The 14,346-nt window shown below is 45.5% G+C and overlaps 1 protein-coding gene across 2 annotated transcripts in view; it reads left to right on the top strand.

Moving 5' to 3' along the window:
- Nucleotides 1–14,346, top strand: part of ABCA1 (ATP binding cassette subfamily A member 1) — a 115,094-nt gene that overhangs the window by 11,337 nt on the left and 89,411 nt on the right. For both annotated transcript variants that reach the window (XM_059657549.1, XM_059657550.1), the window contains exon 2: nt 8,865–9,026. In XM_059657549.1, coding sequence (XP_059513532.1) covers nt 8,961–9,026 — 66 coding nt within the window. In that variant the 5' untranslated portion in view covers nt 8,865–8,960. The remainder of the gene's footprint in view (nt 1–8,864; nt 9,027–14,346) is intronic.

Genomic DNA, 14,346 nt, shown 5'->3' with positions numbered 1-14,346 from the left:
AGTTTAGAATTTTTACTTTCTATGACAGGTTGATTTCTTTTCTAGGGGAAAGGTTCTTTTTCCTATGTTCTGCGAACCCCCAACCAGGGAAAAGGCAAATGGCTGTATTGTTTGATGAAGCCCTCCTTTGAAGGTTCCTGTGTGTGTGTGTGTGTGTGTGTGTGTGTGTGTGTGTGTGTGTTTAGCGGAAATCAGCAGGGGGAAGAAGGGCTATCTAACCCTTTGTTAGAATTTCTCCATAATTCTACAATGAGACAAGAACTGGGTTACAGCACAGATTTGCTTTCAGAAACCTTGGCCCTTGGTAGTTTTAGAGGCTGTTTTAGCAGGTAGAAACTGGAATGTTGAGTGTTGAGTAGGATCTTTGGTTTTACAAATGTCAGTGACATTAAATTTTTTGTCTCCTTTAAAAGAGAATTGTTGGCGCATGAGAAAGTAATGCGTCTTGAAGGCCAGTTACAGATTTCTACAGTATTCGTGGATCTCTTCTAACTTTTGGTTTTTATGTATTTATTTCATAGCCCTCATTTTGAAAATTAGCTATTAGCAAATAATTTTGTCCAAGAAATTGAATACTGTATCCCAGGATAAAAGAGGAGTGTGAAGTTATCTATAAATGTATTGCTACTAATAACCAAGTAGAGGTGATGCATTTGGTAATTTCAAAGAAGTCCCTCTAAATTACAGAGTGCTGGCATTGATTAAATTCACTGGATCTATATTATTTAACTGGGTAGTGCAATAGCAGAGCCAACAGAATGGTTACATTTTATTCTTGGAGGACTTCTTATACTCATTGCCTCCTCAAATTTGAGTATTTAAATGTTATAGTTTAAGTAGGATAAAATGCCATGGTCTTTCTGCAGGGTTCTAGGGGCCTGATGGCAACTAAGGACAGTTTTACTTAAATGTGGGTCTACAGGATGGTTGGGAATGTGCAGGGGAATTTAAGGGTTAGTAAGGATGACCTTAAGGCTAGAGAGCTGAATAGCACCTGGAGGCCAGAAAAGTTAAAATGAGGCAGTTAAATTAGCCTCCGGCTTAATAAAGCTGACAAGTCAGCCTGGGGGGAATCACAGGATGACTGAAATCCCCACCGCCCTGGCCATGTCTTCAGTCATGGGCGCAGTGAGCATCTTCCAGCCTGGTCTTCTGAGTTTTAGTTACCTCATTAACCTGTTTCCCGAATGTGGCTATCTGCTCAGACACATATGCTCAGAGGCTATGAAAGGACAAACCTTTCCCTAAGCAAGCACTTCTGTTGGACTTCCAGGACCCTCCGCACCTCTCTGGAGATGAGATGCACAACATCTGTAATTCTTGCTTTTGCATCCCCATCTCATGAATAGGCAATCGGTTGAGCTTCAGCACCAATACATTTTCAGTTTGTATGTGTACGTTAAATTCTGCCTTACATTTCTCTCCTGCATTGTAGGTTCCTGGCTAGCTGTTTATTGATAGAAGACACGTAGGAACAGTTCCATCAAGGGAAATACTGATAGATGTCAGAAATGTCAACTTCTGTCTCACTTCTGGTAGCCATCTGGAAATTTGCCTGACAGAGAAGAATACACACACACACTTATTAATTAATCTTGAGTTTCGAGAAATGGCTCTCATAAAACCACTGTTTTGATGGATGAAAATCAGTTGCTCACCGCACATTCTGGATTATGAACTATTCAGAAGAACCAACTGTTGTGGGAGAAGTACCTTGGTGGGAAAGGGCATACAACGGTTGTTTTGAAAGTTATTTCCTGAGAAATCCAGGGGCCGGCTCTTACTCTAGGGGGTGACTCTGGGCAAGGCACTAACTTTTTGGGGAGCTTCAGCTTCTCTGTAGAGTGGAGCAGGTGGGTGGTGAGAGCGGGTCTCCAAAACCCCATCGAATTCTTTCTATCTCCTAATACAAGATTTTAATGTTGAAGGAAATGTAATGAAAAAAGAAAAATGCTCATGTTGGCACGGTTACCAGAAACCTTTAGTTTGTTCAGTAAGACCACTGCGGGCATGTGAGGCCATGCCCTCTAGATTTAGGGTTGAGCTTCCATCTAAAAAGAAAATATAGTCACGGGAAGTAGTTCCTGTTTTTTTTTTTTTTTTTTTACTTTTCTAAGTGGGGAAAACCACCCCCTATCTTATGCTTTTAGCATGTCTTCCTCTTCCCCTCTCCTTTTTAATATTTCTTTTCTCTCTTTGAAACTTACCTGTGAAGTTCAAAGGGCGCGCCATTTTGGTGAGACAGGGTGGAGGGGCAGTGTGGTAGGTGCTGACGGGGGTCCTCACTTCCCCCTTCACACCAGCTTCCTGTGAACGGATATGTTTTTCTTTTGCCAGCATCACTGAGTCTCTCTGGCATTTCCCGTTTTGGTTTAGGGAAACGTTAAAAGAATTCACAATCCCAGCTGTCACTTGGAGACCCTTTTGTAAGTAGCATATGGCCTGCGCTCTTGTTTCACTGTCCCCAGGGTGTCTCGGCAGAAAGGAGTCACCCACCCCCTATTGCTTTCTGTCCCCTTACTCAGCTTTATTTTTCTTCATTATTCCAACCACCCTCTGCTGTAACCACCCACTGTTGTTTGTCAGTTCTCCACTTCCTTGCTGGAGTTCCTTGAGAGCAGGGACTTGGCTTCTTTGGTTCACTGCTGAATCGCCAGTGTCTAGAACAGCAGCTGACACATAAGAGGAACTCAGTCAATATTTGTGGTGGCGAATAGAAGTCTTGTAAAGTTCAGGTTGCAGTTGTTTGTTCAGTGAATAGATGGTGAATATTTGATTCACTATTCACCTTCCTGGGGAATTACACAATAACCAAGCTTTATACTATGCAGTTCTTAGGTCGTCCAAGGTATGATTGGACTTGTGGAGAATGTTAATTGTTATAATGGAAGGCAAGTTCTTATTCTGGTTGCGGGGCGGGGGGTGGGGGGAGGAAAAGTCAGGCTATTGATCTATATAATTTACATACAATTAAGTTTATCCTTTTTAAGTGAGCAGTTTGGTGATAAATGGGCATAGTCATATAACCACTACCAAAATCGTGATGTGGAATGTTTGCATCACTCTGTCCTCTCCCCCACCCATAACCACTGCCACCACTCATCTGATTTCTGTCCCTATTGTTCCATTTTGCAGAATGTGAGAATGAGTGGAGTCCTGCAGTATATTGTTTTTTGTGTCTGGCTGGTTTCTATTAGCTGAGGCTTTTGAGATTGAGCTATTCTGTTGCATGTATCAGTAGGTTGTTCCTTTTTATTGCTGAGTAGTATTCCATTGTAATCTATTCACTAGTTGATGGACATTTGGGTTGTTTTCAATTTGGACTGTTCTGTATAGGACTTCTAAAAAATTCATGTACAGTTGTGTGAACATATGCTGTCATTTCTTTCAGGTAAATACAGTGGTTCCCTTTATCTGTGGTTTCATTATCTGTAGTTTCAGTTATCCGCAATTAACCACAGTCCAAAAACATTAAATAGAAAATTCATAACAAAGCAATTCATACGTTTTAAGTTGGCTGCCATTCTGAGTAGCATGATGAGATCTTGCACTATCCTGTTCTGTAAGGCCTGGGACATGTATTATCTCTTTGTTAAGCATATTCACACTTTATATATGTTTTCTGCCTGTTAGTCCCTTACCAGCCATCTCGGTAGCAGGTCAGCTGTCACCGTATTGCTGTGCTTGTGTTCAAATTACCCTTATTTTACTTAATGGTGTCACATAACTTTTACTACACTATCTTGTCATAATTGCCCTACTTTATTATTAGTGACTGTGGTTAAGCTCTTACTGTGCCTAATTTATAAATTAAACTTTATGATAGGTATGTATGTACAGGAAAAACCATAGTCTAAAGGCTTTGGTACTATCTGTGGTTTCAGACATCTGTTGGGGGTCTTGGAACACATCCCCTGTGGATAAGGGTGCACTGTTATACCTCGGGTGGGATGGCTGGGCTGTATCCTCAGTCTGTGTGTAACTGCAGGAACTGTTGGGCAAAGTTGCTGTTCCATTTTACATTCCCACGAGCAGTATATGGGAGTGCCCATTGCTTCACATACTCACTAACACTAACATTTAAAACATTTTAGGCCGAAACCGGTTTGGCTCAGTGGATAGAGCGTCGGCCTGCGGACTGAGGGGTCCCAGGTTCGATTCCGGTTAAGGGCATGTACCTGGGCTGCGGGCACATCCCCAGTGGGAGACGTGCAGGAGGCGGCTGATCGATGTTTCTCTCCCATCGATGTTTCTAACTCTCTATCTCTCTTCCTTCCTCTCTGTAAAAAATCCGTAAAATATATTAAAAAAAAAAAACCAAAACATTTTAGTAGTCCCAATGGGTGTGTAGTGGTAGTTCATTGGGGTTTTTAAAAATTAAATTAATTTTTTCTTTTATTATAATGAAGCCTGGTTTTGCTTGGGGGTTCCTCTTTTTAGCCTAAGGAAAATCTGTAGGTCTATTGCAAAAGCAATTAAAAATAGGGGGAGGATTTTGGCTGCTTTCTCTTCTCTTTTTTTTAATGTTATTTTTAAATTACAGTTTACATTCAGTATTATTTTGTATTAGTTTCAAGTGTACAGCATAGTAGTGAGACAATCATATACTTTACAAAGTGTTCCCCCAGTATTTCCAGTACCCTCTGGCACCGTGCGAAGTTACTACAATATTATTGATGATAGTCCCTGTGATGTACTTTATACCCATGACTGTTTTGTAACTGCCAATCTGTACTTGTTAATCCCTTCACCTCTTTCACCCAGTCCCCCATATCCCCTCCCTTCTGGCAACTACCAGTCTGTTCTCTGTAACTATGAGTGTGTTTCTATCTTGTTTGTTCGTTTATTTTGTTCTTTGGGTTCCACATAGAAGTGAAATCATATGATATTTGTTTTTCTTTGAATGACTTATTTCATTGAGCATAATACTCTGTAGTCTCTAGCTAGGTCCATCCAGGCTATCACAGATGATAAGATTTCATTCTTTTTTTTTTTATGGTCAAGTAATACTCAGCAACTAATGATGTTGAGCATCTTTATTTCAGGTCATGTTTTAGCACTCTGTTGTATTTTCTAGATATGAATAGCTTTAAAATGGCAATTGAAGTGAAAATTTCTTTCAAAAATGGGCCAAAGTTTAGACAGTCACTTCCTCCAGGCACAAAAGAAAGGTGAGGGTATGGAAACTGTTGCATTTGGACAAGGGTGATCCACCTGTGTGACTAATAAGAAGACCTGGGAAGTACATGGAGCACTTGGACATGAAGCGTGGCCAAAGGCATGTTCGTGGCTCTCCTGGCCTTGGAGGGCCTGCTCCAGGCTTAGCTAAACCCGCTGTTTGTGGAAAGCTGACCTAGATTCAATTACATTTCCCTGGATGCCGCAGGAGTCACCTGGGAAGCTCAGCAGTCCTCTGTGGCCATCACAAGTGTGTGGTGGAAGCCTGCTGAACATGGAGCTCCCTCCCTGGGGACACTTTGCCTGAGTTAGTTAATCAAGCTTGAGAAATCGGTTACTGCAGGCCCAGACATGCCACCACCCTTCGAGTCTGAAGCCCTATTTCTCATGTCCATCTCTTCATTAATTAATTAAGCAGGCAGTCCCCGAGTGCCTACTACGTACCAGGTACTATTTTCCTTACTAGGGACAGGAGTGGCCCCTCTGGCACTCAGAATGTGGGAGACACGCAGCAATGGAAAGCAGGCTGTCCGTAGAGCACCGGTGTCAGTGTCCGGGAGGTGACCAGGAAATGTGACCCAGTGACAGCTAAATGGAAGCCTAAGCTAGGACCAGGGTCACACCAGGAAGTCCCAGGGACAGGAGAGAGAGTGGCCCAGTCAGGGCCTGTAAGGAGTTTTCCAGGCATCAGGAGGTGGGAATGTCGAGAGAGGACACCAGGTAAACTACAGTGAGGATTGAACTTGCTCCTCAGATGGTGGTTTTAAGTGGGGGAGTGGCATATTCATGTATTTGGTGTCGTGAATAACGTTGGTTGCTCTGTGGTAAATGGATGGGAGTCGGGTAAGACTGGGGGCCGGGAGCCCAGCAACGTGGCTGGTGCCAGTGAGAGTGGCCTGTGGACTGGCAATGATTGTGAAGTGGGATCCTTTCCAGCCAGTAACTGGAAATGTGCAGAAGGGCAGGAGTGAGTGTGCTACTAGCTCTGAAACATTGAGAAATCTAGTACACAGAACTGCCTTCTTTATAGCTTTCAGTTTGTTTGTTCTCTCGCTTTTTGGGAAACTGATGTAGAAATGTCCCTTTGGCTTCAGTTACCTGAGCAGAGGGGTTTGGGCTCTGCCAAACCTGCTTCTTTGGACAGAATTGCTCCTCCCCGTGACCACTGCGTTTTGAGGTGGGAGGAGGGAATTACGGGGGTGGCCAGGGCCATGCCAAGGGGGGCGGGGGCGGGAACTGGGGCAGGAATCCTGCCTGTTTGCACCCAGCAAAGCCAGAGCAGAACCTTCTACCGCCGCTCTGGGGTACTTCTTGCTAACCTTATCTGAGTGTTCCTTGGAGGGTCCCTAGGATCAGAACCAGCATCTAGAGACCCACGAACTCAAATTTTAGGAAAATACTCTACCCCAATCTCCTCCTGCGAGCCTTTTATAGAGGTGTGTCTTCCCCCTTCTGAGTCTCCACTCAGGTGTAGGGGAGGCAGTTCCGTGCTTTGGACTCCAACACTAGGATATTTCTATTTTCTCTTTTCTACTCTGCCCTTCTACCTTTCCAGACACCCACCCGATGGATTTACTCGAAATAATGGAATAGAAAAGAACTGTTTGGACAGCATTTCTGTGCTGGAGGGTACCGACAGAACAGAGAAAGATAAGATAGGAGGAAAGAACTTGTTTCCGGAAAGGCTTGTGCAAGGGTACATAGGTGGGAAGCTGGGACTAATGCACCTCTGGGCTTTTTGTACGAGGTTACATTTTCCCTTTTTAAATTACAGACGTGTGTTCTAACCTCCTCATCGTTGCCTTGGAAATCTGAAAAGATTCATGTAGCTTCTAAATCAACGAAGCGATTGCTGGAGAGTAGCTTTTGCAGGAGGAAAACTAGCTAATAATTTATTTCACTGTTTCTGGAATGTAAGTCCTGTCCTAGGCTGCTTCGGAAACACTGGGATTACGAGCACAATGACATCCTGCTCTCTGTGCTCAGCGGCCAGTTATCTTTAAACAACAAATTGCAAACTGACTTGGTGCTGGCTTACCTCTTCCTCTTTTTGGAGTGAGAACGTTTTTCCGAATTGGCCAAGGAATGAATTTGAATACATAATGAATGAATGGGTCATGCCTTCTACACGGATACTGCAAATTCCCTCCACTCGCTTTTCTTCTCTAGAAGTTTTTAATCCAAGTCTTTATGGCTTGGGGGACAAAAGGGTAAGATCCTACTAGGGGCTGACCTTTGCACTGAGAGCTGATTAGCACTCGTGGACTTTTAGCCTCCTACCTTGTTTTGTGTCCACAAGTGGTCACCACATTCTTAGCTCTTTTTGCTGACTGTTCCTCATGCCTAAATCACACTCCCACCTCTACTCCACTACCCGCCACAATGACTGACTGAGCCACTTTAGAAGTGAAGTTGGTTTCTGTGGAGGGTTCATGGCTGTGGAGTGCCAGCAGGGCCCAGCTTTAACCCTGTGTATCCCTCCCTTCTTTATTTTTCGTTTCTCTGCCCCTCCCCCACTTTTAACTGTAGTAGGACTACTTGGGATTATTCCAGCAGTAAGTGAATACAGTTGTTGCGTGGGCGATTGGGACACGAAGAATTGTTGTATCCCCTGTTTACGAAAAACGCCCCCTTCTCCTAGCACAGCAAAGCAGTCCTCCACGGAGGCACCGGTGACACCTGGCAAGGAGCAGCTGGGCCCTTCCTGCAGGTGCAGATGGAGCAAGGCCAGAGGGTACAGATGTCTGGGCAGTGGGAGCCTGTCGGTTTCACGGGCGATGCTCCCCACCCGCCTTAGCGGACTTGTTTCTCCACGGGATGTTGTTTTTCTTTCCGAAGACATGCTGCTCTGGGGTTGTCCTCACCACCTGGGAGCCAGGTGTCAGTAGCATTGCCTCGGTGCTTATTCACAGTCGTCCTAAGACACACGGTGGCTTTCCAGATTGGGAAACTGCTTTGCCAATGGTGTTGTTTATCATTTGAACGACTCAACAATGTTGCTTGAGCGAATTGAAGGAAATAGCATAAATTACACCAGGTTCATTTTATGTGAGGGGAGGCATTTCCGTAGAGAAGGGAGCCAGGTCCCTGGGATGCCAGGCTGCCACTTCCAAACTCAGTGTCTCCACCATCTCAGATTGCTCACTTCAATCTGTTGGCATAAGTGTATTTTTAAAAAAATATATATTTTATTGATTTTTTACAGAGAGGAAGGGAGAGGGATAGAGAGCTAGAAACATCGATGAGAGAGAAACAGCGATCAGCTGCCTCCTGCACACCCCCTACTGGAGATGTGCCCGCAACCAAGGTACATGCCCTTGACCGGAATCGAACCTGGGACCTTTCAGTCCGCAGGCCGATCCTCTATCCACTGAGCCAAACCAGTTAGGGCATAAGTGTATTTTTCATCCCCAAATGGCCACACCCGTGGAGCGAAAATGATTAGGATTAGAACAGCTAGCTCCCGGGCTGTCCCCAGAAAACTGCCAGAATCCCTGTTTACCGGAGAAGCCTGAGGCCGGAAGTCGGGGACTCATGACCTACTGGGGACCTGTTGGGAAGCAGTCATGACGCAGAGCTGGGATTGAGGGCTCAGGTGAGGGGGCTGGAGCAACCGCCCTCATTGGCATATGTCTGGCTTCCCAGCAATAACTGACAGCTCTCTCCCTGCCTGCTTTATCTTTCAGTTAATGACCAGCCACAGCGTCCCTGCTGTGAGCTCCGGACACTGCCTCCACACTCCCAGCCACGCTCAGGTTGCCGTGGGCGCCAGCTGAGCTAGCATGGCGTGCTGGCCTCAGCTGAGGTTGCTGCTGTGGAAGAACTTCACTTACAGAAGAAGACAAACAGTAAGCTTGGGTTTCTGGGGGTGGAGGGCGTTCTCCCTTGCTTTACTTCATGGTTTTGAGTTGGGGATTGGAGGAGAGAGGAAAGGAAGCCTTGTTGGTTTTCTCAAAGTGAGTGAATGAATGTGGCCCTGGTGGGCTCTGTCACTTATTATCGAGGGCAGAAATGTTAGCTTTGGGTTTGTGCTAGTACCCAGGCATGAGTTCCGACCTCTGGAATGTGGCACAGCCGTTCCTTTGCCTCCTTTTCCTACAGCTCCCGGGGCCATGTGGCTCTCCGAGAGCCCCTCATGGGCCCCTGTACTGCGGGCGGTAGGAATGAAGTGAGTTAATGGCCCAGCTTGGAGAGAGACTGGATCTTTTAGTGCCAGTGTGGACTCTCTCAGCTTTGACTGCAAGCCTGGAGGAAAATAAAACGGAAAATGGTTTTATTCCTGTGGAGGGTTCAAAGCCATTCACTGCCTGGATGGGACAGTAATTCTTAGATCATCTGTAATGCGTAGGTGAATGGTATTTTTCCACAGAGGAAGGCGAAGGCTGTAAGGCCTGGTGAACTCCTTGAAGCTCAGTGCCAGCTCTTCGCTTCTCTATCTCTGAACACTCTTAGCAATCCCATCTAGTCTCCTGGGTTTAGCTGTACCTCTCTGTAGTTAGCATCTAAGTCTGTTTTCTGCCCTGCCTTTTCCCTGAATTCTGAGCCTGCATCACCACTTGGCTGTCTTAACGGAGCTTAACGTAACCAAAATGATCATCTTTCTTAGACTCAAAGAGCTAGGGGGGACCTTGGAGATAATTTAATATAGTTTCTCAGACTAGAATATTATTTGGACCTTTTCTAAAACAAAAATGTTAAGGTCCGTTTGTATTCATTAAATTTCTTTTTGTTATAATGTTACTTAAATATGTACATATGTGAAACTAGACACCCCCCCCTTATTGTATATGCTATTATAAACCATACGATCACTTACAAATTAAATGCAAACCAAATCGCAAAACCAATACAATTCAAATGGATGTAGTAAGACAGCTGCCATTGTTGAGCTGAACCTAAACCACGAGGAGTGACGTGAATATGGTAGGGGATGCTGTGGTGCCATCCTGTGAGTTTGGACAGTCTATGTTCCAAGGGTTCAGTTCTCCAACCATTTTTCCCATGACCTTCATTTGATACCATTTGGCTTTCATTTGGTCCAATCTCGTCATTCATAATTCACGTCTGCATCTGTTCCCTCCTCATTAGTCTGCTATAATTATGGTGCCAACACAATCAAACACAAATATAAACTTAGGCTTTGGAATCTTGTGCCAGAACTTGGTTATAAAAGAGGCATTCGGAAAATCCAGATATGTTTATTCTAGTTTGTTTAGATGACCACGAAAATGAAAACACAAACTGGTTACAATTCTCACAGGGAACTCACATGTAGTCCATTGAAAATATACTCCCCAGCCCCTACCCCCCACACAGATTCCAGTTTGAGGGACAGCGATTTTGTTTAGCCCCTCTCATTACTAGTGGGGACCTGAATCCCAAGGTCACTAATGAGAGAGTAGGAACTAGAATCTATGTATCTAATGTATCCTGCCTGTCTTCGTGATAATAATAATGGTAAAATATAAAACCTAATCTATATATTTAGAGCCTAAGCGACCAAATGACCGAAGGACCGTTGCTATGATGTGCACTGACCACCAGGGGGCAGACGCTCAATGCCGGAGCTGCCCCCTGGTGGTCAGTGCACTCCCACAGTGGGAGTGCTGCTCAGCTGGCGCCAGATGCAGGGCTCACAGCTGGCGAGTATGAGCCTCTCCCTATAGCGACTGACTGGGCACGAGCCGGCGGCAGGTGCGGTGGGGCTGGGATGAGCCGAGGCATCAGGCAGGAGCGGCAGGTGTTGAACTACCGGTTTTGGCCCAATCCCTGCAGGCCACGCTGAGGGACCCCACTGGTGCACGAATCTGTGCACCGGGCCTCTAGTATTATATAAGGAAGCAAACACTTAGAATGAGCTTCCATGTGCTAGGCACTCAATAGTGCGTTATTAACTGGGCTAATCTTTTTGTGACTCTGTGAAGTACTCTTATGTCCTTGTTGTGGCTGGGAAACTTGCAGGGTCCCCAGAAGCACATGTCGGGTTCAAATCCAGGCCTTCAGACTCCAGAGTGGGCACTCTAAACCACTATGTCAAATTGCTTTTCAGTGGTAACATTTTTTTTAATCCTCCCTCTCAAGATCTTAAAGTTTCCGACTTCTTCACCTTTACCCCTGCTTCCCATGGCTCTTCCTAGAGTCTGGTGTTCCCAAATTCATCTCTCATCCTCATTTCTTAGCTACGTGTGGTTCCCATCTCCTGCCTCTTCTCATCCTGGTTATAGCAGCCCGCACGATAGGAAATCATTTCTTCTGTGGTGTGTCCATTAGCCAGTGAGTAGTGGGAAGAATCATACCATCTTAGCAATGAAAGGATGTCTTCAGGGTAGTACAGTCCAAGCCTCCATTTTACAGATAACAGTACTGAGGCACAAAGCAGGGAAGGAATTTCCCTGTGGTCAACCAAGGAATCAGAGTCCTGTAACAGGATGTGGGGGTTGGTCCACCCAGAACGGACCTGTCTCCGCTGGTCTTGAGGTGTTGCTTCTTGCTCAGTGTAGCGCATGGGTTTAACGAGAGTTAAGATTGGAGAGATAGGCAGGCTTAAGTCAAGGCACTTTGCAAGTCTTATGCCAGAGTGCCTGTTGAAGGAAGAAGTAGGGACACAACATCCTGATACAAAAGGGCTTTCCTAGATTGTATATCACTGCCTGCTGGCTGGTCCAGTTAGTTACCTCCCTTCCTGATTTCTAAAAGACTTGCATTTTGCTGAGCCAGACAGAAGGGTGGCTTGTTTCAGTTCCCAGGTGCTTAGATTGTCAGAGTTGGAAAGATCTGGCCTGCTCCATGGGAAGTCAACAGAACTGGGGTTTGGGCCAGAGGACAGGGGTCCAGGCTGGGTCTTCCATGGAAGTAGCACAAGAACCAATTTCCTTACGCCCAGCCTTCCCCCCCCCCCCCCCCGCCCGCCCTCCCCTCCCCGCCCCCTTTTGAAAGCAGGCTTGGCTTTCTTTGCACTAAAGGTTTAATGTCCCTGGATCTTAAGTTCTGACTGGTAGCGACATCCCAGTGCATCTGGCTTGGATTCTAGATGATACTGTTTAACTGCCGGGAGCCGGTCCATGCTTGCTGTTTCAAGGGACCTGGCATATATGGCATACAGTTCTTAATATGTTTGCTCGCCTTCTTGGCGCTGTGTTTTAACCAAGGTCACCTCTCCGAGAAAGGTTGAATCCCCAGGTAGGGATTTTCCCCTGAAGTTAGGGAGGGAATAAAACCCCTCAACTAAGTGCCAGGCTGGTAATTAATCCCTTTAACTACGAACAATCATGCTTAAACTACATAATCTTTTCTCCCTGGAATGGAGATAAGAAACGCCCTAACCTTTGTAATAGAGATTGATAGGATTGAATCAACTGGTATAAATACAGTTGTAACAAGACAGAAACACACAGAACTCAGAACACAGAACTAAGGAGACAGAATTCAGAAGACAGAACCTACACAGAACCTACAGACAGAAGAACTTCGCTGGAGAGAACATGGCAAAAGATCCTGGACTGAACCTGACTACAGAAATTGGCAAGAGAACCTGACTAGAACCCGGTGACTGAACCTGGCTGGAGAACCTAGCGAGGGAACATGGCTACAGAACCTGACTGGAGATCCTAAGCAGAACCTCTCTGGAGATCCAGACCAGAACTTGGCTGGAGATCCTGGCTGGAGATCCTGGCTAGGCTGCTGATCAACTGAATACTGTCTCCGTGTCCTTCCTTCTTCGCCGACTCCGTCCACGCCTTTGGGGACCCCTGGACCTGCTGGGGCTCGACCCCAGCAGTTTAACATTGGAACCTGCTCAGGGTTTTGGTGCCACTTGGTTAGCTCACCTAGTCAGAACCAGTCCTTCCCATTAGGCGGGGAAGAAGTTAGCATTTCCATGATAGTTCTTGCCCACAGTGAACAGAAAATCATTGCTCATTTCCCTTCTTCTGCCATCCTGGAGTGTACACACGTGGCCCCGGAGCCTGGCATCAGGGATATGCTCAGTAAGCATTTGCTCGGTGAGTGGTGCATGTGCTAAATGGGCTATTAGTTTTCACGTCTCCAGGAGGCTCCTCTGCTGTAGGGGCCCTGTGTGCTGCTGCCAGGAAGAATAGAAAGACTGTGTAGAAGCTGGGACCTGCCAGTACTCCCCAGAGCTACCCTGTTGAGAGGCCGTTGTTTGCCTTTTTGCTCTGTGTCTTTGTTTGCTGATGAATTCTGGGGGACCTCTCTCCGGTGTCCCCTTTGTGCAAAATCATGGGGACCATCAGCCAGGGTTAGCTTCCTGCTGTTCTTGTTGGGCAAAGAATACATTGAAATTGAGTTGCGAAAGTTGGGTGCAAAGCTCAGTTTGGGTTGAGAGTAACGGTTAACCTGTGTTGGTGGCAGTCATTCAGTACAAACAGGGTTTGGGGGACAGGAAGAGGGATCAGAGTTTTTCTGAGCCTCATCTGGTATTAGGCTGAGCCAGAGGCCAAGGTCCCATAGACAGAGTATGGCCATATTGCCTGCCCTCCCTCCCCCTTTTTTTTGCCTTTGCTATTAAATATTTTCTCAATCAGGTCTGACTGGCCATGTGGCTGGGAAAATAGATAATTCTAGTTATTGCATATATTAGAGTATCGGTATTTGGGCATTGTTTAATGATAGGAATAAGCTATCAAAAATGAAAACTCTTTACTTAAGAGCCTTTATAGAATTTTACAGCATAGATGAAAACTTCCATATCCCCCCCCCACTTCCATTTTAACCTGATACACTTCTTCCCTGTCCTTAGTCCTTGCCTGGCAGTGATAGTTCAAATACAAATAATCATTCTAATCATTATCTAAATTCTAATTCAATTCTGACTCCAGGTTGGCCACCATATGCCATTGGGTTTAGGGGAAACTCATTTCTCCTAGGTTTTAGTTTTCCCTTCTGTGGAATGGAGAACATTAGAACAAACAGCCATGTATCGTTTCATTTGGGTAGATGTTTCTGGAGCATCTACTACATGTGGGACGGTGAACTGGGCACATCGTGGTGAACCAGACATGATTCCTGTCCTTAAAGAAGTAAGAAAAGCGGGTATAAGACACATTATTATGTAAGTAAATATATAATAACACATTGTGATAAGTGTCATGAAGACAAACTGTGGTTCTGTGTTGGATACTGCCAGGCTGTGGGTAGGGACTTAATTTA

This window comes from Myotis daubentonii, chromosome 11 (assembly GCF_963259705.1).
Source record: "Myotis daubentonii chromosome 11, mMyoDau2.1, whole genome shotgun sequence".
Classification (NCBI taxonomy): domain Eukaryota; kingdom Metazoa; phylum Chordata; class Mammalia; order Chiroptera; family Vespertilionidae; genus Myotis; species Myotis daubentonii.
Note: the sequence above shows the minus strand (reverse complement) of the source record. Positions and strands in the feature narration are given on the sequence as shown.